This window comes from Acanthisitta chloris, unplaced genomic scaffold, assembly GCF_000695815.1.
Source record: "Acanthisitta chloris isolate BGI_N310 unplaced genomic scaffold, ASM69581v1 scaffold31003, whole genome shotgun sequence".
Classification (NCBI taxonomy): Eukaryota; Metazoa; Chordata; class Aves; order Passeriformes; family Acanthisittidae; genus Acanthisitta; species Acanthisitta chloris.
Window position 1 is genome coordinate 6,518 of NW_008663783.1, and position 26,495 is coordinate 33,012.

Sequence of the window (26,495 nt, forward strand, 5' to 3'; positions counted from 1 at the left end):
GTCAAGAAAAAACTACCCTCATTTTAATAATAAAAGTGCTGTAGGCAGCCAGGAGCAGCAATGACAATCCCCTCCCCAGAATTGATTGCACAGACTCAGAGAGGTCCAAAGTCACACTAGAATCTCTGAGGCACTCCTGGTTCTGAGAAAGAAAAGTCATGATCCAGTAGTCTTTGCAGTACTGTAGACTGAGAAAACAAACCCGTTTCTATTTCTTAACAAAGCCAAAGCATCATCTCATAGGGATCACATTCACCATTTCCACCGGTGTCTCCAGTCTCACAGTGTTGAAATGGGACTGATCAGCCTACGATGGATTGCACATCACCCAAGGAGAAAGGAAGGCATGGAAAAAGGCATACAGTACATTATATACTGCTTCACAACCACGGTTACAAGGGGGAAGGAGGATGAAGGTGAGGGAAGAATTATTGCTGTGTCAGTAATACAGTATGACAGCGAAACCAAATCAAACAAGATCACAACAGTCAGTATTTTCACACTGTGGGATGATGGTTCATGTTTTGCCTAAGGATGAACTTGCCAGGGGCTTAAGGGCAAAGAGGGAGTACTAAGGAAGGGAGTCAAAGTTACACCTGGGATATCAGCTGCATATTGAAACTTGGAGATCGAGACTGCTTGGTTAGGGGAGCTCCTGGGGCAAGGAGATCTTTACCTTCCCCAGCTGTGCCTAGTCGGTCCTCCTGTAGGCTGATAGTTGAAAACCGGTTGGTGTTGCCAGCTGTTAGATTGCTAAAACCTTCTGTACCATCTCCAACACTGGAGCCTGCCTGACTGCCATTCACATAGTCAAATGATTTACTGGAGGAAGCACTGGCGGTCCTGATCAGGCTCAAACTGTTGGCTTTTGGCACCACCTGCCCAGCAGGCAGGCTGAGGTGTTTCTTAGTAGGTGTCATCTCAATTATATCTCCACCCAGGTCGGTGGATTGGTGTGTATACTGCTTTCGAGCTACTGAATCTCGAGGGCTCTCATTGCATTTTGCTGCAGAAGAGGTTTCTTTATCCTTAGTAGAACGCCCACTTGCTGTTTTCCTTAAGCTGCCCTTCTGTGACACAGAGGATACAGGTTTGGTCCCAACTGGCTGGCTGCTGAGGGAAGCTCCTGATGAAAATCCTTCATCAGCATCATTAAGGTTCACAGACTCCTCTCTTCCATTTACGCCTTCAGCATCTGTTAAGAAAAAGAGAAGCAACCAAAGAAACCCCAAACCAGTCAGAACACACAGTAAGCATTCAAGTTACATGAAGACAAAGACATGCACAGAATGTCAAAACAAACCTCATTTGGTAATCCACCTGGATTCCACTTGCTTAAATTCTTTTTGATTCCTGGCCAATAATCTCCCTGTCATATTTAGCAGAATAACAAAGTCTAAAAATAAGTGCTCACTGAGTTTGATTTGCCTTTCCTCTACATCACCTATATCACTCACAATATCAGTCCTAAACTTTGTCTATAAACAAGAACTAGGCCCCATTTGGTTATTTGTTTTATTTCAGCCTGCAGATACCACTGCCCATTCTCCTCCTACATGTGGTTAAAAAACTAAACAAAAAAAAAACTCCTACCCTTTCAGATTATTTTTATCCTATTTTGAGGCAAGATCCAAAAATGTTCAGGAACTCTTCCAGTCAGAGGAAGTTCTGGTGAGTGCTCTGTAAGCTTTGGAGTTAGGCTACTTCCTAGGCCAGCAACCACAATGAGCCAACAGAGGGAGAAGGCTTCTGTTGCGTGCAGCCAGCTCTTCCAGCAATATGACTACACTTTCCATTGGAGATTAACTTAATTCCTAGGTCTCTCTCCTCCAAAACTCACTCATCCCTGCATTTCCAACAATCCCATGTAGGTGCTTCCACCATATTTGGTTTTATGTCAGCATCTCGATTTTGCAGAGAAATGAACCACCAAACCCACCCTTGTATTAAAAGAAATTTCATCTCTGAAACACTTCATGTTCTACAAGAGACAATGTGCATTTCTCAAAGAGAAAATAAAAGCCTGACAATCTTATTTCTTAAATCCTTGCTTTCAGGCCTATTTTATGATTAAGGCCGCAAAGAAAGCCTTTTTAAAAAAAATAAATCTTATTCCAATCCTTTTTCTAAGCTCCAAGTACTCAAAAGAAGTTATTGTTTCAGCAGAAAACTAAACAGCATTAAAATTTCAAATCTGTAAATGGAGCTTGATTTTTTTTGCTCCCTATATCATGTTTCAATAAGAAAAAGACAAATTTTAACTGTATTAGCAAATAAAAGGAGGCATCCAGGCTATAAGAATTTTGCTTTCTTTTATAAAAGCTGTAGAGCCTGATTATTTGCAAAAAATCTGCAGAGCCCATGGATCTCTCCCAGTTAAAGCTGCTGTATTGCTTACTGTTAGACTGTCTGACCCAGCTTGCTGCCAAGCAAACATGTTTAAATCTCATCTGGGGAGTGAGGGAAACATGGTGGCAAGGATCTTAGAGATTCTAACATCTGAGTGGAGGCTCATCCTTTCATGCTGATCATCAGCAGAGCACTAAGGAGTATTTCACATTATGGCAAGCAGAGCAGACAGTGTTGTTGCTGCCTCTGTGTAGCAGTGACATAGCCTGATCCAATTCTACATTTCTGAAGTGTAATGCAAAAACAAAGCTTTACAGGGAGGTTTTATTACTCTGCTTTAAATTTACTATTTCTTTCAAGGAAACTTTGCCTTGGAATTACCATTACTGTGTATCAGCTTATGAAAGATGTTTAGGCACCTGCAAATCAGACTATTCTCAGGCCTCTCTCAGGACAAGGCAATGAGAGACTATTCTGTCGTTTTATATACTTCTGTTTCACTTATTAACCTCCCAGAGGCAAAAACGTAATATAATTCATGTTACTGCAGTCTTCCTTCCTTGGTAAAGCCTTTAGCCTTAGAAAAAGAAACTTCTTAGGTTTCAAGGACTATTATTAAAATGAAGGGTGTGTTACTTGGTTTAACTTCTGTAACCATATTTAAAATACATATACTTTCCCCACCTCCTGCCCACCCTGTTTGGTCAAACTAGGCTTTCATTTTCTCCTTGAGACATAAGGGTATTTTCTTACAGTAGACAGTGATGTATTTTATTCACAATCCATCACATTTCCATTCCCCCCTCCAACCTTCCCACACATAATCAAAGATGCAAATAAAAATAAGATGTAACAGGAAGAGCACTTTTTCAATTAACCAACATTTATGTTTCTTGTTAATCATGCAAGGCTGGATGAAAGCATGTTTGGTTACAAGCAGCAAGAGCAGCAGCTTATGTCCCCTCTCAAGCCCTTCTTATTCCAAAAACAGATGTGTCACTTGCAAGAAGGTATCTCCAGACAACACTGCTAAGGTTTTTATTATCATAACAACATTAGTAGTTTTCCAAGTTTATGGATGCTAAAGCACACATTCCTATTCAGGGACAATGAAGCAGAATAGTCACCAAAAAAGTGGCATTTTATCCACAGAATTTAAAGACAAGACTGAGAGGGGTTGTTGCAAGCTTTTGGATGCTGCAACTACACAAGGTCAAAGCTGCACGGCAGTGCTCAAAATGAAGCAGATAGAGAAGACAACATGCAAGAGAATTTCTGTCTAGTCAGATCCACATACCTACAGAAGTTCTCAGTGGGATTAAAGCAATTCAGCAAAGACATTCTTTTTCTAATACATGTTATTTTTCCTCTAAAAACTGCCCTCAGAAACAACAAAAAAAAAGTTGAGTCCTTACATACTCAGGGGGGAAAACCAGGATGACATCTTAGACGTTTTCTTCCTTTTTTTATTTTTTTTTGTTCCAATAGACCAATAAGACAACTTTAAAAGGAAACAAAAATTAAAAATCTGCTCCTTCCCCAGTACTCTTCTACTGTAAAGCCAGAAGAGAAAGAGCCAGTGCAACCCAACAGAAATCGTATCAATTGCACTACAGCCTGTATTCAGGACTCTCACTGTTTCTTATTAGAATAAACCTGTACTCAAATGATTTGCTGTTTATGTCTATACACAATTCATCCTGTAGCTATAGACACAGTGTTCACCACTGACCCAAACTAGTGCACATAACCACAGGTGCAACCACCCGGAAGCAGAATACCTTGTAAGGCATTACTGAGTCATTCTTGAAATCTTCTTTTTCTATTTATTGGGTCAAAACACTGGTCTGAAGAAAGGGTTTTATACAGCTTTTCAAAGTTACTTTTGTTGTGTTTATTCCTACACCTGAAGGTTGAAAAGTCACCAGAAGTGATCGGTCTCTCACTGTATTGTTTCATATCAAAACAATATTTATGAGAGGGAATTTTCTAGCTGAGACTTTCTGTGAAACCAGCATAAGTAAAATAACAGACCCCTGTATCTACACACATAATGCTATACTGATAATCAAGCCAAACTCCATTCCTTGGCCTTCTCCCAGATGCTATCAGCTGGAGAATTCAGTTTGCTCAAGCATGTAATTATACATTGCTAATGCTATAAAAGTAAATGGTATTCAACCCACTTCTACTGAAGTAAAGCATGTGGAATGATGTGTTATCCAAAATATGCCAAATTATATCGAAGCTAGTTAGGACCAAAATGCATCATCTTTATTGAATTTTTACACTTCCTGTCTCTCCCAGAAGGTTCTCTGCAGCTCAGGACTTCTCTATATCCTTCAGGTCATGCACATGCAAAGATGAGTAAAATGGAGTAAGATCAACTGAACAAGTGAGTTTAAGAGAAGACAGATCATTTACTGAGCATGCTCAAATTCACAATGCACCAAGTAGATTATAAACCTGCACTAAATATTTTTATGCAACTATGTTCTACAGAAGCATGATGTCTTAATTACTGCTTGACAGCAACTCTGATTAAGGGTAAGGATTCTCTGATAACACTATATTAAACCTCCAAATTCTCCAGATTATTGTTTTCTGAAGAAAAAGTCCGAAAGCTAAGGAGCTCATATCTGAATGTGTGAATGAATCTTCTGTCATCAACTAAGGTCATTATAGAGGCTGGCAACACCAAAGGAATGTTCAGATAGAAAAGAAGACTTCAGATAGGAGAACACCTGAAAATATCTTTAGCTAAATTTACAAGAAATTAATTCTCATCTCTGAGGAGAAATCGGGATTCAAGTTCAAGTACTCAAAGCCACAACTTTTATTGAGTAAATCATCTTTACTCAAAAATTAATAGATGAGCAGCAAAGTAAACTTCTGTCACCTACTGTAATTGCTATTCTTGGCTGCAAAGCAGACATATGAAGCCCTACAGCATTTGTGTGGACAGCAGGACTGAGAAAGAAAGCAGTAATTGTTTCTAAAGTTTTTAGAAACACGAAAACTTGATTTCTTCTTGAAAAAACAAGCCCTTTTTTGGTACTTGTCATTAGAGCAGCAGCTCTAAAGGAGTTGTACGCCTATGAATTTTTAATTAAAGGATGACTGACAAATACAACAGCAGCAGTTGCATATCTGTCTTAGATAGGCTTGACTTTCAATGGGAACAGGAAACTTCATTCTTGAAAATTTATAAACTGCAGACTAGCAAGACACTATTGTAACTATGTTTTAGCTAAATCCCTTTACACTGTCTACTTTCCAGGACTTGAATCATGTTCATTTGGTGCATTTCTTTCCTTCTGAGTATTAGATTAAACATGCTCAGTAATAGAGTTTCCAAGCAATCCCAAAGCCCTCGGCTATTACCCCGTCTTTGTTTTGGTTTTTTTGCCATGCCAAGCAGTCTTTCACCACACAGATGCAAGCCCCAGGCCAGCCCACGTGATAACAAAAGGTAGTACCTGACCTGGTGTTAGGTATATAGGGGGTGTGTGTATTGCAAAGAGAAGCTAATACACCCTGGGATAGCGGAAACACACACTAGAATGGAAAGAAGTTCTGCTTGGGGATAGGGAGCCAGGATCCTCCTCCAGCAACTGCCTCACTGACTTCTGCCTCCTCATCTCTGTCCTACCCTCTGTTGTGGCTGCTGCCAGGGTGGGCTCCGGGAAGCCATGCTCAGGGGTCCTGCGCATCGGCACCTCCCCCTCGTGCTCACGTTTGATCCCTAGGTCTGTGCAGCCGTGTTGGATCGGTGAGCCAGGTATGCTTGAGTCAGCCTCGTTTGAGAAGTCAAAGCCATCTGGGATTCAACATATAACATTTTAGTGCTTTTCTATTCCTTTCTTGGCATTCCAACCCAGGCAGGGAAAACAGAAGATTTAGGTGGACATGGAACACACACAAAACACTACCCATGCTTAGTTACAAGTTGTGAGAACATCCACAGAAAGGGACAGGTGGGCTATACTGTAGACCAGAGACCAGCAAATGAATATAATGGCAACTACAGTGAAGACAAACATGACCTAGAGTCCTGAAAACAGGAGACAGCTACTTGTTGTCCTGGACATCCTGATTCAGCTGAAGACCAGAGGTCATCAAATCCTTTTGCATGTGACAGAGAAGAATAATAAAAAATAAAAAGGAAAAATAATAAAAGGAGTACAACAGGAAAATAGGTAATTCCTGTTTTCAGACTCTCTTACTCAGTTTATTTTTAGGTTCTTCTACTTTATATCTTCATCGATTTATGCTTTTTTAGACCAATGTTTTATACATGAAGGAACAAAGCTTTCACAAGTATAACAAAGTGATTTCAAAGCAAGATTTTTGCTACACCTACACTGAAGATGTCATCACATCAAGGTAAACATCACTACATGTTTACTTTCTTTCTTCATATAGTCAAGCACACTTCCATATGACACAAGTACTCACTGAGGAAAAATAAAGATTAATTCTAAACTATCCAAACCTGTTTTATGGCCCTTTATAAACTGGGCCATAGGATGGTGGGAGTCATGTTCAGCTTTTCCCTCTCCCACTGCCATCAGTAGCTTTAGGCAGCTGGAATCCTATCAAGGTCTGGATATTACCATTCATTCCCTGAGCTATTTATTATGGGAGGCAGGTGAGTTTTACCGTGGATTAAGCTCAAATTGTATGCCACACTTTACCCCTACAGTTTGATGTGTAGAGAAAAAGAGGAGTCATCAAACACTTTCCAGCTTCTCCATTTTCTCACCTACCTCAGTTTATCACCAAATCAATCCCAAAACAAATACCCCAAATGTTCATGTTCATGCAGTGCTCTGAAGATGTAAAATATTATACATTATTATGGGGTATCACTTTTCAAAAACAAACAAAAAACCCCCCAACTGTTCTGCAAACATTCAAACTCAGAAGCCAGATTACAGTGATGATGATGATTACAGTACACTACAGAATCTCCTCCTAGCAGAGAAAGCTCACCTTCTCTCCTCCAGCGATGACGACGGATAGAAGCTGTTGTAATAGCACTCCGAGAAATCCTTGGCACTGTTGGAGTAACTTCTATTTTCAGTACCTTCTGGCCTTCTTGCGATGCATCAGGGGCATCAAAGGGCAGCGAGTTCTTCATGGCATTTGCAACCTAAGATAAAAGTAAAATGCTTTACTACTACTGTCCTTGATTACACTAATGGCAATATTATATCTCATGTTGGATACAGAAAAGAGGACAACCAAGAACTGTTAATTATGCCAGATCCCCTCAAGATGGTTGGCTCCATCCGCAAGATTCAGTTAATAACTACATTGAAAAGCTCATCACAAACCTATTCCAAAAACCAGACCTGAATTTTTGCCTTTTTTTTGAGGCAATTTATTTTGTTCCACATTTGCCACCTGCAGTGAGAGAGGTAACAATCTCTACAGGAAAGTCTCCATCCAAAAAAAGACTGCAAAATGACAAGGAAAATACCACTTATGCTCTATGAGAAGAGTGTCATAAAAATAAGTTACAGGCCAAGCCAATGCAAACAGCACGTGGCCCTCTGCACAGGGAGACAGACCACCACACTCTACTCCATACCTTCCCTGCCCCCATAAAAAAAAAAAATCAACCTCAAAACCTAACCAATGGGATTAGACTGCAGATACTTGCAAATTTTACTTATTTTAAAAAATTGCAACCTAAGCAATGAGCATCATTATTAAAGTAGATTCCTCTTTCTTGGAGCTATTTTTTTTGGTATTGTAATAGCCTATTATAAAGTCAGAAGTTTTGGGTTGCAGCTTTGAGGGGATCAAGTGACCTTTTTTGGATTTGACGTTTTAATTACTTCTTTAAATTTCCCATAGAATGCCTTTGTGGGATTAGAGTATGATTAAAAAAGCAACTTTCAGTGATGTTTCCTAGTTTACAAGTAAATTGTATACCAGCCTTTGAAAAGCAAGCTCAAAAGGTCTCTACAGCACGTGCAGTATTCAACAATAACAAAGTCAATGCACATGAAATATGACTTGGAACTTAAAAAAACCCCAAAATGCAACCCACAAAATGATTTTCCAAAATCTTACTGACATTATACAACCAGCCAGCAATAAAAATACTAGTCCTAGGGGACGGGAATGGCAGCCAGATAGCTGCTCCTGATCTTTATCTGCTGTTGTGATTCCATAACTCTACATTAAACACAATTTCCACTGCCTTCCTGTCTGACTTCTAACCAGCACTAAAGATTATTGGTACCATCACAGAAATGCTCCTTACCATTCTGCTTTCTACTAGTCCAACATTGATTTTCCCTTTGATAGCCAGTTCTCTCTCTCTTGGCCTCCACACTTGTTTTTGAACTGCTCTTCTACAGACACCTAGGCCTTTTTCCAGGCCATCCTCTTAAATGATACAAACCTTATTCATCCTATCTTTGATCACATCACAGACTTCAGAGACTTGTTTCTGCTGACTGAACCAAAACAGATCAAGTTTAACATTATACAATAGTTTGCCTTCCTATCTTCTACTCACTGAAGTTGCTACCTCCTTTGAATAGGTACCCTTGTCAGTATACGGGAAAAAACATCTAAAAATTAGTACCAAAATACTTCTACAATAGAACCAGAGAAGTGATAGAGCATTTCTGCTTGTTGAACTTCTAAACAGCTGGCCCTTTCTAGCAGCACAAACTGTACTTCTGGGGACTGAAGAGAACCATATGGAGATAAAAATCAATGCAACAGTAATTGAATGAGTCACAGCCCTTCTCTGACCAAAAAACCCCAACCCAAACTATGATCTTTCAGGATGCAAAAAAACTTATTCACAATGTCTAATTCAGCACTGAAAGGCAGGAAAACAAACACACAGCACAATTCAGACTTGGCAAACCAAGTCTGCAACTATCAATGACAAAGGAGGTTTGGTTTCAGGCCAGACCATCCACTCTTGCCTACAAAAAAGGAGTTCTAACAAAAGAACATTTAACAAAAGCAGTAAGTGCATCAATAAAACACACTGGATAAAGGTCCTATCACAACAGAGACCTGCTGACCTTGTGTACTGGACTACGAAAGCCTGTGTGACTCTACTCTGAAGACTGAAATTTCTGTCTGAAAATAAGTGCAGAATTCTTGCTTCAGATGAAAAGTCTGACTGGAACTGGTCTACTTCCCAGGTCCAGGCTAGCTTGGTAGGAATTCTGACTTTTGGTCATTAGTTTGCCTTTGTAAAAACTCACAAGTTTCCTGACCAATAACCACTGTTTGTTAACAGAGAGACTCTTCTTTATACAGAAAAGGCCTTTCCCTTGCATTACCTCCTGCCCTGTCCGGTACAGTCTCTGATGCTGGCAGTCTTCTGTTTAAAATACATAATTTTACAATGCTGCTAAATTATATGCATCTCCTGAAGGATGCAAAGAGATGACAAGGCTTCAATCTTTGAAAGAAGCCAAATTGCTTGAATATATGGCATGAGACCAAGGACGCACAGGGAATTTTTTTTAATATAAAACTGACAGTTTCTTAAAGCTGCTTTCCGCAAATTTTAGTAAAACAAAACAGGAAGCAGGCAATGATCAGAGTATTAAGAAGAAAACCTCCACAGATATGCCTGCATGCAGGAAAGACCTGACAACCAGGAAGGGGGAAAAAACTGATGATGTCATGATGTCACCAACACCAGACAATGGGACAGAGAAGCAATAGGACCTTTTGAAAAAAAACCAATGACATTCTAGAAGATTCCTAAAATTAGACTAATCTCTATGGACAAACTGATTAAAAATGAACAATGAAGACTGAAAATTGTCATATCATCAAGTTCCAGATCCTCCTACACAACTTTCAAATGCAGTAGTTTGGCAGGATAGCCCAATTCAGCAGGTTCAATATTTAATTTAAAACGTTCAGTCTGATGGAGTGATGACTCATTTCCAAAAGGAACCAACTATTAAAATAATTCAATGGATACCAAGCATTTTAAATGCTGCAGTGTCAGAAAGCCATTAGATGAATTTTGTAGCCAATATTAATTCATCAAGAGAATAATTTTATGTAATTTATTTCAGAAAAGAGATCTCAGATTTCCACATAAAAAGATTTTCCCCAATCCGCTCCTTTCTCAGTTATGTAAAAAAAAGTGAAATTTTACTGCTGTTAGTTCAGAGCAGGACTAGAGACTTCTAGCCACAATTCTGATGCAGAAACTGAAACAGCAGTCTATTTTACTTTATTCTCCTTAATTTTCTTTTGTCTTCTGATTCTCAGTCCTGAGAACTGGACAAAAATTTCTCCTCTCTGCAAACCTACTCATCTTTCCCAATCACATCCACCTGCATCCAGCCCAGTTTCACCACTTTACCCATTTCTTTTCTCCTTTTTTATGCTTAAAACAGTAATTACAGCACAAACTAGAAAAAAACACCAGACAATCAGAACTGCTCCATTTTATTGCTGCTCCTCCAAAGAAGGTAAAGATTAACATCTGCGTGACTTAGATCAAACAAAACCTGGCATTGACTCTGTAGATGAAGCTCCTCTTCACTTTCAGCTCTATCCTGTTGTTACTTTTTCTACTGTGTTATCAGATAAGCCACATAGCTTATTCTCAGCCCTGATGAAGGTCTAGAATCGAAGCAAACACCTTTTTTGCCACCAGTGTCCTACAACTATTCAGTTAATCTTCTTTGAACCACTCATCAGTAGCTTATGCCAAAACAACATAAGGATTTGAGCCAACAGTAATATGCTAGAAAATCCTAGCTTTCAGCATCGATGAGTCCTAGGAGATCCCAACATGCTAGCTTAATATTCAAGCAGAAAAAGTATGGTATAAATAGCTCTGTTGGAAAACACCAGCTGTTAACAAACACTTGCATTTGAAAGTGTAGTGAATGGCCACAAAAGCTTTCATTACCAGTCCACTTCAGAAACACATCCATACTCCTCTTAACCAAGCCTATACATTGCAGTGGATTGTTTCTTACCAGCAGAGGCTGTGAGTAGAGCTCAAGCTGTGCTCTGTAAATTATGTCCTCCAATACTTCCTGGCCAAGTTCCCACTGACCATTATATCTAAAAAAAGTAAAGATAGATATTTAACATCCACATCTTATGACAGCAAACTTGGCTTTTTTCTACCCAAATCCAGCTACTCACTTCTTTCTTCATGTAGAAAGTTCATCAACTATATGTACACGCCAGCCCCTTCATTTAAAAGTACAAAGTATTTTTTTATTAATCTTGGTATAACAAGAAAGCTGTTCTGTTTCACCTCCAATCAAGACAGAATTGATGCCAAAAGCAGGACAAACTTAACATTAAAAAAATGGGGTCAACATGCAAAGGTTAATGCTACTTAGCAAAACTGAATTTCCACCAGAAATGGATTTTTGGTACCTCAGAAGCTATTGACACTCAAAAGGTCTGCATTTCAGGTTATCTTGGCATCCAAGCTCATTATGCTTGTGAACGGAAAGTATTTCGTGGTAGTGGAAACTTGAGAAAAGATTAAACCAAAAGCCTAACTCTCTTCAGTACCTACTGAGTTAACTAAATGCTGACAAAAATATATTCAAATTATTGGTTGTCTGAATGAGTAAGTAATGGGCAATACACTAGTTATAAACTTGTGTTACGAGTTTAACTATTTTTTCTATTATAAAATAACTGGCAGTGATATTAATTCATGTAAGACCAGACACTTCTGTTTCAGGGAAAAAAGCCTTATCCACTTACATGGCATAATAGACACCTGTGAGCAGCTGCACCATGAAGTCAGGGTCTAACACCACTCTACCACAGTGTTCTTTCCAGCGTTTCTCATGCTGCCGTGGAAATCCACTCACACACAGTCTGAAAAAAACACCATTACAAGAAAGTGTTAACTTCACAAAGGTCTTTACATCACAGAGATAATTTTCGAGTTTAGTTTTCCTAACATAAATACACAACATAAAACATTCTTATGTTGCTTTCCTAACCACTCAAGCAGTTTTGTAACAGTGCCTTGAGATGTGGCTTGCTGATAATCCAGTGTTATTCCCATACAGACACTAACTCCATCTGTTTTCTTCAAATCATAACTGATACCAAGAAGCAGACTGAAAGCATGAATTGAACAGTTAAAGCTGAAAGCATAAAGAAGAGCTTTACTAACAGCACTATTTCAGCTTAATTAGCAAAATAGCAAGGATTGCATAGTACAGACAAGAAGCTTCACTAATGGTATTGTTTTGGCTTGGTTGGCGAAAGGATGCACCTCATCCAGAAGGCAGTAGAACTAACTGGACTCAAACCTTGGCAGTAGGAGGAAAACTAAGACCATATAAGGTGTGGAATGAAGAAACAAAATGTTCAAGATAGAGGCAAGGCCAGCAAGGCATGCAAAACTGTACAAAGGGGTAAACGGTTGCACAATGAGGTTGTCCAAAGGGTACTGAGGAAGAGGAGACACTTCATCTTCACGACCACCGAACGACCACCAGGACCATGGGACTGATGGCAAGAGAGAGGAGATGGATGAGGAGTATATGGCAATGATTTCCAATAACTAATTATAATAATAACCACCCATTCCTGGAAATAATGAATATGTATGAGCATTTAATGTATATAAACTGTGAAGTTTGTGTCCCTGGTCGTACAAGTTTGGTGGAGCGATCCCCCTTGTGCCCAGCGCTGAATAAACAAGTACCTGCTACTCAGAGATACAAGCCTGTGCGTAGTTCTTTTCCAGGCTTTTCTTGGCATCATAACCACCTTCTAAAGAATGAGGACAGCAATATGTTCTTTACTGCCAGCCACCAAGCAGGAGACACTCCCTAAAATTCAGTAACTTAACCAATTTTCTATAAAGGAAACATTTCGGTAGTATAGAAGACAAGCATGTCATCTCCCATCGAATGTATGATGACAGCGTGAAATCACCTTTTACCTAGAGTGAGACAACACAGATACTATATTCTTGAGAATAGGTCTCAATTGCTTTCTAAAAAATGCTTCTAATCCTTGAAAAAAGGGGCCCACCTTCCCATTTACTGCCTCCACAAAAGCCAGAATGATTTATTCTATTGTTGTTTCAGTTTACTATCTGAATCTTCATCATGGAAGCAACACATGGCCACTAATAGATTGTAACTGCTACATTGGTTCCAAACAACAAAAATCCCTTTGCCTATAAAATATTGTCTCTCTTCTCTTCTCCACTCAAAAAATGTATCTAATTCTCAGATGCAGGAAAATTCAACATATTTGCAAATTTAGCATAGCCACAACTCAAGTGAAAATGATGGAAGGATACCAACAACTAATCCATTCCCATCAGATATCATAGGAAAGAAAACAGGCTAACTTTGTGTGTGTGTTACTACATAATATATTGTTAGAAGGTGATTGATGCTGCTTTGCTACATAACTGAATTGCATGCAATGCTTTTTTCACGATAGTATTATGCTGCACCAAATAAGCTAAATAAAAAAAATTAAAAATAAAGAGGCTTCTCTGAGGGTAGTAGGACAGAGAATTTATCTCATTTTAGACAAAAAAAGCTGGTAAAAACAGGCATATCGGAATATCATATATATTTAAGATTTTTCAGAACAAAAATAGGGATCTTTGCCAAACAGATGGTTCTAAGACTACTCAATCAGAAGGTTATATAAAGGACATGTATAAGTTTGAGAAATCACAGTACTGAAATCTCCAGAAAACAGGATGTTACTATGAGGGATGAAAAAAGGGAAGAAAAAAAAGCAAACAAAAAAGAAAATACATCTTCCTCCCCACCCAAATCAACAAAAAACCATCACCAACAACAAAAGACTAATACAACATCACCCCCTCACAACAACAAACAAATAATAACAAAACACCAAAGAAAAACCCAAACAAACCACTAAACCCCAGAACATTGTGCAAGCACTTGATATAAATAATTCACAAGAGCAAGACGTTAATATCTGAAAGTAGAAGAAACAGGTGGTAATCCCCACAAGATTTTTAAGCTGACCATACTGAAAACTGTCTGACAGATATGTAAATCCAAAAAATGGAAATTAGTCTGAGTAGCTTCAATAATTTTCCCCCAAAACTGTGGGGTTCTATTTTCCAAATGACAGAAAGTTATGTATCTAGACCAAAGCCCAGGAAGTAGTAAGATAACCCATGCGTTTTATCTGTATAGGGACACAGCTTCAAATTTCCAATAAAGCTGAAAAACTGAACATTTTAAGCTATCTGTCCGAGGTTACAATGTAGGGTATATAGTAAGTATTCTATTATCGTCTCCACAAGCTGTTAAAGCAGGTGGGGCAGTGATCGTTATCTCCTACTCATCCCTGATGGCTCCCTCAGGGGCTGTCTCTGTTTAATGGGCTGTCAAGGACTCATGCATGACCCACTGACTTACATCCTCCCATTGTGAGATACTTCACCCCAGGGGAGGAGCCAAGCATTCCCACATGGATATAAACTGGGGTTTGAATCAGCACAGAGCCCTTTGCCTACTGCATTCCCAGAGGACAAGAGCTACCACTGGACCTTCAGGTGAAGACCAGATCTACAGGATCACTGCTCCAACAGATCCATCACTCTAGGACTGCAGCCACCATTTAATGGGACTACTACCAACACCCTGACTGACAGGGTGTCAGGTTGCTTTCTGACTCTGTCAGTGGTTTCTTTTTGTACTGTTGCATTTATTGTTTTGATTTTCCTATTAAATTGTATTTCTGACTTGGAGTCTCTCACTGGTTTGCTTTCAAACCAGCACACTATTAAACACAACAAATAAATGTATTCTCTTTTTACTTGAAGAATATTTCTAAGTCTACATGCACTCTGAAAGACAATTTCAAAGGCAAATGTCTCACCTGGAACCCATCGTACAAAGTGACTGGTAAGAGGAGGCAGGCATATAGACAATAGCAGAATTGTAGCACAGCATAAGAAAGCTCAGCACCTCAAACCTGGAAAGAGACAAGAGCAAAACCTTGCATGGTTTAAATAGTTAATATTACTTTAAAATTTAACACAAAAAGGCTACAATTCGTCTCAAAAAATACCCCACAGGAAAAGAGTATCAGAAGGAAATACACAAATCCTGAATCTTTTAATTATAATTCGCTAGCTTGAAACAGGCTATCAAAGGTTCACCAGAAACGCTTCAAATTATTATTACTGAAAGCCATTAGCATATGCAGGAACTATGGAGGAAGTGGGATATGGCATAATGTTTGGAGAAAGCTGTAGAACTGGAAACTCCTGCAATGCTTTCCAAATTATTTTGTCAGTTTTCCCAGGGCTGTCTTGAGACACAGGTAAAGCTGTCAGTCACTAAACAGCAGGGCAATTTCTTTCAGCCCTACCTCTGTCTATCCACTTAGCTCTGTTCCCCTTTTCCTGTGGAAAAAAGCAGTCAGTCTCAGATCCAGAGCTGAATTTTGTTACACTTCCAGGAAAAATTGAATAGACAGCCACAAACCCAAATATATTCCTTAGGGACACAGAAATGACAGAGAAATTACTCTTCTAAATTAACTAGTAAAAGAACATACAAACTTGGAACAAAGAAACAAACACATTATACCTCAAGATTACCAAGATTGTTCTCTAAATTTATTTTCAAGCTGAGAAAAATGTTAGGACCAGTATATTATAGGATCAGTCCTAAGGCCTTGTCTGCCTAGTGTTAGTGCTCTAGTGTTAGAGTGCATCCACCTACCGGTTCTGTGCTGTGAAGGTCTCTCTTTGAGGATGAAGATCACTGTAAACTACTCTGATGAGGTCATGCTGACTTAGTGCTCCTTCAGTTAATGCCATGGATCCAATAGTAGAGGGCTAAAGCAGGTGGTGGGAAGAGGAAGGAAGGAAAGGAAGAAATCGAATCATAAGTAAAAGGTCCCCAAAAGCATTAAAACACTGAGCCAAAATACACTTATCCTGTGATATGTAAAAACTAAGATTATTCCAGAATACACTACATCTAAAAACATTACCTAATTTCATTACTATAACAGTGTCCACACTCACAAGCAATAGAGCAGGTGAGAGCAATTTTCACCTTTGATTCTTAGATATCCATTTTTTTAGTAAGTTTGTCCTAATTGCATAGACTTTTTGTTCAGAAACAATAGAGAAAGAAAAACACAATTCCAAGTTTAAACTGTATTAAGGAAGAGCTAGCAGAAGACTACTTTTTATTCTAACACGTAAGAGGCAAAAAACACAGCTGCAATTGCAACACAACTTCTGTTAAAAATGGGCACTATGAGCAAGCAGTTTTCAACACTTATATTACTTTTCTTCTACTAATGCTATTGAATCTGATTACACAAACTGCAAGCTACTGACATTGAAAACTTACTGCAACCAGATGCATCTAAAATGTCCTGTTTCATCAAATGGATCCAGTTTTCAATCCTTTAACAGATCCAATTCTAATTTACCATAGCAGCTGTCTTACCTCATGATATATTGAGGGTTTAGATAATGAAGGGATGGTGAAAGACAAAACTTTGTTGTTTCCATCTTTGTCAGCAATTTCCTGCATTAAAAACAAAATCAAAACCCCAAAAGAAGTAAGGACATAGGACTTGGAATGCTTTCAACTCTTAGGAGGTATTTAACAACTAAATTAGAAGTCCTGATCTGATAAGACTATTAACACCCCAAGAACTCTCTGCGCATTTGCAAAACATCAGCAAATTCACATACATATTTAAGCAGTGAGAAAGGCCTCTATGCCTCTATCACAAACTGCTCTGCAGCATCAGTCTGCAACACTTAAAAACCAGCACTGGCTCCTTGGTCAGTGTGACTTTAAAAACAAACACAAACAAGAACAAAAGAGCTTTTCTAGCCCACCTTTATGTTATAACATTTATTTATAACACAATTGCATAGTGGAACAAGCCTAAACTTCAAGCCCAAAAGATACTGACACACGAGGGCTGGTGAGTCACTTGCTGACAATGGGTAATGAAAAGGTGAAATCAAGGGGACTGGCAAAGTTTCCTCATGCATCCTATCAGTAGGAAATACAGAAAATGTTTTCTCAAAAGGCTTTCAAACTGGTCAGATTTTACAGTTGCTAGGCTACTACATAAGCAAACCCAGCAGTTTTTAAAGAAAATATACTAAGAGCAATTACATAAAACTGTACCAAAAAGGAGTCTAAAATCCTGCCTTTACACTTAGTACAGCAAATTTTCAAATAATAAGCTCCTGTCATTCCAGTTCATTTGAAAATTTAGCCCAAGGTAGTTCAGTACTTGCAGTAGGCTTTAAGGATTTCAATGGCTAGTAGAATGTAGCAGAATGCTAAAGATTTATCCCTGTCTTTCATTTCCTAACTGTTGAGAAAATAATGTCACTCCCTTGGTCTGTGTGCAGAAAAATATTAACTTCATTAAAGATGTAAAACAGTGGGAGCCACTGTCCATTTTGAGACCTCTTTCTTCCTGAATCTGGAGAGAATGGAGACATTACTGTCCTTAAAAATATATGAATCACCAACATGACTTTCAAAGGAACTGAAAAAGAACCTTCATGAGAAAATGTGAGAAAAGATAAACATGCTACTGCAATCCAATAAACAGTACCAGAAACCAGCAGTTTCCAATGCCTTTTTTTAATCAGAATAAATCTAAAATAACTAGATCTTCTAGTTGTTAGAGCTGATTTACAGCTGCATAACTAAAATACATTTGATTTTTAGAATCACAGTTTGGCTGTTCTGTCTTATCATGTGTAGAAATATAATACACAATGTCGAGGAGGGGTTGACAGTAACAGTAGAGAGAAGGGTGATGTTTCAGTAGACTATGTTTTAAGGTCCTGTAACACTGGAATTCCCATTAGAGAATGCCTGTTGTGGCACTATTGCTTAAATTTATCCAACAGCCTCATAACATCAGGAAAGTAAATATTTCCAGGGTTAGGTAAGGATATAAAAACCTTCTTTTACATCCAACAACCAAACTTAATACTTTACAGTTACTTATTCTTAAAATCAGTTTGCCTCAAGACAAGTATCTGACTCAAATGTACACATGCATGTGTCTAAGTGCTTGCATGCAGAGTGGTTTCACCTTCAGGATTAAGGAGGGTTACCTAATTTCCTTACAAACACAAGCAGGTAACAGTTCAAGAAAGCCCACATGATGATCCTTTTCAGTGAAAATGCTTTTCCCAAAACAGATAACTATAAAAATAATTTTGCAAACACATCCTTGCTAAACCTTCATTACATTATGCTTTTCTCCAGATTAAGTATGCTTTCATTATATTATAATTGTGCTATTTAAGTATGTTGTCCCAATAATTTACTTTACTCCTAGTGGTCAGTGATACAAAACTTGAGATCAAAGCTCTCCTCAGTCATTCCCACTCATCTCACTTACCAAGTTGTAAATGCCAAGCAGCAATGCTTCAATGCAACCATTACTCTGCCTATCCCTGCTGGCAGTAAGACGCAGATACACCCAGACCAACTCTGGCAAAAACTGCAGTGTGAATCTCTTGAGCCGAACTTCAGAACTACGGTAAAGTTCAAAGAGCTGGTGGCAAACAGGCTCCAGGAGCTGTGAAAAGACAAAAAGGCTAATGATTTACTGGTAGGCTTCTCTAATAAGGGAGGGTGAAATAGCAAATACAGGGGCTATAGCATATAGCAAGGGCAGCCAGTAAAAGTTACATTCCTTGATGGTGAGTGAATCAGATGGTACCTGCATTCCTTTTAAGGGGAACTCTAAGGACAGACCTGAGGGGCACTGGGGTGCAGTATTGGGAAATGTGGCCTTACTACTGCCACTACCATGTGTGCTTAGAGCAGATTATTCTCTAGGGCTGCCAGCATGAGATTTATCTTCTATACGGGTACTAATTTAAGGCATGTGACAGACATGTGGCTTGAACTATCTGCACCATAAAACTTTTATAGTGCAGTTGTAAGGTCTATCAAAACACAAAGGTGAAAGTTTAGCTGCTAATGACAACTCCACTGACAGAAATATGAATTCATTTCTGATGTTTTTAGTCACAAACCCATCAAGTATGCATATGTTCATTGCAATGCAAACTGATCATAGAATCAACCAGGTTGAAAGAGACCTCAAAGATCATCGAGTCCAACCCTACAATCATTACTAGATCATGGCACTAAGTGCCAACTCTAGTCTCATCTTGAAAACCTCCAGGGATGGTGAATCCACCACCTCCCTAGGCAGCCCACTCCAATGACTGATCACTCTCTCTGCAAAAAGTCTCATCCTAACATCCAACCTAAACCTCATCTGGCAGAGCTTGAGTCTGTGCCCTCTTGTCCTCCTGCTGGTTGCCTGGCAGAAGAGACCAACACCTATCTGACTACAACCTCCTTTCAGGGAGTTGGAGAGGGTGTTAAGGTCTCCCCTGAGCCTCTTCTTCTCCAGGCTAAACAACCCCAGCTCCCTCAGCCTCTCCTCACAGCACTTGTGTTCGAGTCCCTTCACCAGCCTCATTGCTCTTCTCTGGAGCTGCTCCAACACCTCAATATCCTTCCTGAACTGAGGGGCCCAGAACTGCACACAGTACACTCAAGGTGTGTCCTCACCAGGGCCAGGTACAGGGGCAGAATCACCTCCCTGGTCCTGCTGACCACACTGCTCCTGACCCAGGCCAGGATGCCATTGGCCGCCTTGGCCACCTGAGCACACTGCTGGCTCATGTTCAGCTTTCTCTCTCTCCAAACTCCCAGGTCCCTTTCTGCCTGGCTGCTCTCCAGCCACTCTGTCCCCAGCCTGGAGCACTGCATGGGATTGTTATGATCTCTCCATCTTGAGCTGCACTTCTGATTTCAGTACAAGAATCAAAAAAAACCCCTCTCAAGTCAGTGTGATGTAAGCATAAGAAATACCCTGCCATTTTAAGTCTAAAATGCTAAACCAATAGTTAAGATGCATCCATGGACCTGCTAATGAACAGGGGAAAAAAGTATAAAGAACTACAAACAGTCTGACCCTTTCCCAAGACTAATCAAGTTTTTAATACAGAAGTTAAAAACTGAAAAAAATTTTTAAGATTTCCAAGACAAATTTTTGTAAGGCTTGTGACCAGAATCTAGTACTGCATTCTATGAAATGAGATGATTTTACCTAAAGAAAATACTCATGGGCTTCACTGTCCAAGAAGACATAGGCATAAATATAACCTAAGGCATCTGTATTCATATAGAAGAGTTCAGAGTCAGAAAACAGAGGCCAGAACCTCAAATAAGTCCTCTTTCTAACAGTGCATGTTTTATGCAGCTCTCTTGTACGTACACACACAATAATATTAAACATCAAATGATACGTGTTTTTAGAGCAATAGCAACCTTACATTTGACCAACACAGTAGCAGCTGCATGGGTGAGTCAAGAAGGCATAAATAGGAAATTGTATTTCCTACAGTATAGAGCAGATTATATAAGGCACATATGACTCCTCTTTCACTCCCAGGGATATGCACCTTAGGACTTTTAAAGCAATAGCAGCATATTTAATGGACTTTGTTGCATACTTCTTTCATTAATTTGTCTATTCATCAAAATCTTAGTATACAGAATTTCCTGTAGAACTGACTATCACTTTTGCTGTGCTGTACAAAAGTGTACTTCCATGGTTTGTGGTGATCCAACCATCCTCTTAAAAAACTCAGAAGTCCTTTGCTAAGAGCAGAGGGACAAACATTTCTGCAAGTGAACAGTTTGATTGTTTGATAAATGTGAAATGCCATAAATCTGTGTGAATGTACAATTTCACATACACGTATTTAGACTTAGATATTTTACTTTAGCATATAAAAAGGAAACAAATTTGACAGAACTCTCTATCAAGATAGCTGGCTTGAGAGAGCATCACCCAAGAAACAGCAAACACATGAGTCTAATTTCTAACACACAAGATTCTGGTCCATGAAGCATAGCATACCATATTTAAACCACTGATTGCATGAGTCATAACATGACATTTACGTAAAATAAAGAACTTTGCTGTCAGAAAAATCTCTTCTTAAACAAGGCTCTGGTATAAGAACCTTGTGTAACAAGGCTTCTGACTGCCAGACTGGTTGCTCTAAGCTAGAAGCCTTCTCTTACAACAGAAGCAAACAGCATCCACAAGAGAGGGAGGGAAGAAAACACTGCCAATGCTGATACAGAGTGAGAGAAGTCCAGTCATTTGGAACACACAGATTTTTACAAGCCATATACACACACATATATAAAATAACCCACCATTTTTGTTTTGGGGTCTAAATGAAAGTCTGTAAAGCTTCTATTGCAAAAATTTTGAGGAAAAACTGGTATAGCTTCTCTATCAAGTTGAGCATATATTATTTTAGCTAGTGTATTTATTCTGGTAGTTCACATATATGTAGCACTTTATGTTCAAAAGAGGCATAAGTATATAGTTTCTTAATATTTACTTAGTAGAAACGCCTATCTAAAAGTGACAATGATTATTAAAGCCAACTGTTATAGTAAATGTTCAAATCCTCAAGGACAGAACCATACCCTTGTTTTATGAAAGGCCTAGCACATTTCAGATGTTCAGATTAAAGATGCTGTTAATAAATAATTCAAGTATCACTAAATAAATTTGCAGGTTTTCTTGAGAAGAAAATACGAGCAAGAAGTTGGTGTAAAAAAGAAACAGGCATCTCTGAAAACAATACATACATATCTGCAGGGAGATGACAAGTGCAAGAAAGCTAAAAAATATTATCCAAAAGCAGATATATACAGCAGCAATGCTATAAATTAGAGATGACAGCAGCCCAAAGCTGTTTCCAATTTGAAATTAGCCAGTCTAATCCAAGTCCCACTAAAACAGTGGAAAAGAAAAAGTTATTTTAGCTAGTCAGATAAGACTCAACCACAGCAGTTAGTGAGTTTATTCTACCTACTTTCAAATGAAAATTTTATAAAATAAGTCTTTTAAAAAGTGAAACCATGCTCCCTGGAAAGATACAAGCAATATCCAGTCACTGGTCCTGCAAATTCTCCTCATTCCTACTAGTTGTCATTTGTGGTGCGAAATATCTGACAACTGCACCATGACTTAGGTGAAAATCTGCAAGTTGCTTGTAGTAACTACTACAGTGTTCAGAGCTTTAAGTCCACAAAAAAAAGCTGCCATCACAAAGGTGCCGCAACACAAATATTTTCAAAAGCACAAACACCCAAGATTTTCCTATGAAAGCATAGTATGGTAGTCTCCCACTCAAACACAAAACTTGACACTAAGAACAAATGTCCTCCTTGCATCCTATTTATCTGGCTTTTCAAAGAAACAGCCTCTTCCAGTTAATTCTCTGAATATAAATACTGTGAGGACACTGGATAAACAGAGGAAATAGAGCTTTTGTCATCAGCAGTGGGTGTATACACATGGACCGGAACACATTTTTCACATTCCAAAGATCTTTCAGTCCAAAGTCAAAGCAAACTGAGTCACACAGCAGCCAGCAAAACAATCCAAAGTAAAAAACATAATGATATTTTTACTGGCTTAAATATGCAGTAATTGCCAATAATATAATACTCAGACTTCATTTTTACACCTCACAGAGATGCAGGCTAGTCATGTTTCAAGGAAACTGATGAATAGCTGAAGTTTGGCTTATTTCACAAGTTTGCCAAATCTTAAGAGTCGTATTTGGAAGTTAAAGATGATGGGTTATAAAATGCATGACATAGATTGGAAATCCTTGCCTTTTTTAAGAATTCAATCATGGTAGAAAATAACATGCTCATTTTAGGTTTAACTACAACATAATGGGTGATATCAGTTATTACTTGAAGAGTATTGGGTCTGGGAGTGCTTGGCATTGCAAAGGTGATCACATATTGTTTCAAGGCTGCCCTTTCCAAGTTAAACCTAATTAACCCCACATGAATATTCAGTCTTTACATTTCAGTAGTGTATTAACTTGAAATCCATACAGTATGTCTACAACCTTAAACCAGCTTCAAAAACTGTAAAACTATCTAAAAAACAATACTTCAGAAGCACTTAACTTTAGAATTCAAACATTAAGCAAAAATCCATACCTTATTCAGTTAAGTAAGCTCTTTATGAACAAGATCACTCCCTACACTTCCTGTAACTTTCTGTTCCAATTTCCCATATTTAAAAAAGTCAGGACATTTCCTAAAAGGCCAATAGTAACAATTGTATTTCACTTGGCAGTATGCTTGCCTTTGTCTGACAGCTCTCACGCTGGCAGACAGCTGTCAAAAGAGAGAAACACCTTGGTTGTTTGGTTTGGTTCCTAACATGCTGGTTTCATGATAAATGAATAATCCTGGTTTTATCAAAATAGTATTACGTGATTTTAGAAACATTCATGTTTGCCCTAAAGAGTTTGCCACTTTAAGGAAGTTTTAAAAATAGATCAATTTTACACTTAGTTGTACTAAAAAAATTACTTGTCCATCAAGTTTAAGAATCCAGCAAGTCCATTTTTATAACAGTCTACCACATAGGCTTAATCTTTGTAAGCAATCAGTTACCCTTCTAACAAATAATGCCCTATAAAGCATATTTCACACCCCCCTCACTTAGAGCCAAACAGTACTACAGAATTATGCAAAGTAACAAATTTACTACGATTATATTCCTCACACGCAAATAATTTTGGAAGATGTGCAACAAGGAAATACAAACTGCCTTAACAAACAGAACCTGAAGTTAGACATCTTTGAGACTGGGAATGCATATCTTATACCTGGTATCAGAATCAGGCCCAAACAACAACAGCTGTTCCAAAGAGTAACATTTGACAGTCATCAGTGGGCAATGACACAAGATTACTGTCACACGCTGAAGCAGATACTCTTTTTTGCAAATCTGGTTCTTTACACATTAAAAAAAAAATCAAATGCTTATTCACAAAGCAAAGGAAAGCTTTCACATTTTCAGGAGTATACACAAATACATATACACTAAAGGACAACAGCAGCATTGGTGAAGCAGTAGCTTCAGTACAAAGGAAAAGGTCACTATGCAGGTTATATGCAATACTGAAATGAAGCTGACAGCTATGAAGCCTTTTTTTTTTTTTCAGATTCCATGAGCATTATGCAATCTCCTTGAAGCTCAATCTAGCACTCAGCTTCCAAAAGCAGCTGAGCTGTGCATAGGAAAAAAAGAGAACTTCCTTGCTGTGTACACTTCCCGTTCAATTTATAAATATACAAGAGATCACAGATGATATATCAAATATTTTGAAGCATTTTCTCTAAAGTAGTTTACACATCAGGGAATGGTATGCTTGCACAATTTATTCAGACGTTGCATTTCACACACTTGCCCAGAAATGCTCCTAGTGGTTGTCAGTGGAATGGAAAGCCCAGTTTAACGTCACTGGCAAAATGAATTATGTATGATGGTAAGCTAAGCTTTCCTTGTGTGTATTTATATTTCGGGGCCCTGCTTCTGCTCTTGTTTACAGCAGTGTAAACCAAAAATGATACTACTATAAGCACAAGATGATCTTCTTATCTTAACAGCATTTAATAAATTGATTCCATCTTCCACTGTAACAAGCCACCAGGTGAGAAGTACATTGGTCTTAGTGAGTTCAACTGTAAGGCCTCCTTTTCTCAGTTATGACTGGAAGATGCTTTCCGGGAAGAAAAAAAAACCAAACCAAAAAGCCCCAAAAATAAGTAATGCCAAATCAGCCGTGGCAAGTAAAATCTAGCAGACAGAATAAACTCTATTTTTGGGAGCAGTTGAGATTGTGTATTAGTAGAAAGCCATTAAAGTTACTGTCAAAAGGAAGAGAGTAAAAAGAGGGATGATATCCATGACTACATTAGAAAGCAGAATCAAACAATCTTCCTCTCCACATGCACTATTCAATTACTCTAGTTTTAGTTGTAGAGGTGGAAAATACAAGAATGAGAACAAAAAAAACTTTTTTGAAGTCTCCTACCTCATTATTTGGGTCTTGAATGACCTTATAAAGAGCTGGCACCAGTGGGTTTTTTCGGTGCAAAGTAGCTGCATAGCTGGAAATTTGTGATTCAGGTAATGCCTAAGGAAAAAAAAAAGGTTACTCTGACAAATAAATGATTCCAAGTATTAAATATCTCCACAAAAGGATTCAGCCTCATTTTCAGACTTGTAACCCAGCTGTTCAGTACAAGTTCTTCTCAATACAAATACCATTTAGGATCACATAACAGGGTTAAATCCACAAGCAGTTTCAGATTCATGTTTCATAAAATCACTTGTTCTAGTTTGATATGAGGACTTTCTTTCTTCATATTCTGTATTTAACAGGCACTTCTCAAAGTCTTTATCAAATCAACTTATTTAAGAGGTGTGGGTAATCTAGAATGAGCAAGGACATCCTTGAGTCTCCCCAAGCAACCAAGTCTAGGTATTTTGTATCCTTAGATCTTATACACATTTTCAATGACAGCACATAATGAATTACTATCATGAATGATGTGAGGAATTACTAATTCTTAATTAACAGATTAATTTTGTATCAGTCATGAAATCCTGTTTTCTTGTTTGTTCGTGCACTATTCTGTATTTCACCCAGCAGAATTATCAACAAGCAAAACAGCTTAAAAATACTTCAGATTCTTCATGATACAGCAATTAAATTTATGCAGACCAGAGGTGCAATAACCAAATCTTTTTCTTGGGTGTTTTTTTAAACATCAAATATTTCTATCAATTTTTTTTTAAAATAAAACATTCCTCAGCTGAAAATTTGGGCAGTGTTATCTAGCTCTTGTTAAATTCTATCAGCTTGACCTACACAAAAACACAGCTTTAAAAAGCCACATTGCTATAGCAGTGTTCTGCTCCACGATAATAAGCAATAAAAATAAATTACTATTAGAACTATGCATTGTGTACCAGTTAACTCATTTTCACAGACCTTTGCACGCTTTATGCATTAGAAGAGGTTGAAAGATCAAGTAATAGATATTTAAAATGTCAATTACTGGATATTAAAAATAAAACAATCCACAACTATGCTCTGTGGCACAAAGCCAATGGTTTTGCTACCATTCATCTTCTCAGTTCACCTTGAATTCTGACAGCCATTCTTCCACGACACCTCGTTCTGATCCCAGCATTTTCTTACTTTT

General features: G+C 38.3%; 1 protein-coding gene across 1 annotated transcript; it reads right to left on the reverse strand.

The window, feature by feature from the left end:
• FAM126B (family with sequence similarity 126, member B) lies at positions 1-26,495 on the reverse strand. The gene is made up of 10 exons (XM_009071100.1): positions 26,433-26,495; positions 25,319-25,420; positions 18,760-18,939; positions 16,821-16,901; positions 16,080-16,195; positions 15,229-15,324; positions 12,094-12,210; positions 11,343-11,430; positions 7,345-7,504; positions 1-1,195 (listed from the first exon to the last, which is right to left on the reverse strand). The coding sequence occupies exons 1-10, from the start codon at positions 26,481-26,483 to the stop codon at positions 591-593; spliced, it is 1,596 nt and encodes a 531-aa protein (XP_009069348.1). The 5' UTR covers positions 26,484-26,495; the 3' UTR covers positions 1-590.

Coding starts and splice junctions, on each gene's coding strand:
- FAM126B (XM_009071100.1), bottom strand. CDS start 26,483: ATGCTGGGATCAGAACGAGGTGTCGTGGAAGAATGGCTGTCAGAATTC. Junction 16,196..16,820: donor AACCCTCAATATATCATGAG/GTAAGACAGCTG, acceptor CACCTGCTTTAG/CCCTCTACTATTGGATCCAT. Junction 11,431..12,093: donor ACAGGTGTCTATTATGCCAT/GTAAGTGGATAA, acceptor TACTTTTTTTAG/ATATAATGGTCAGTGGGAAC.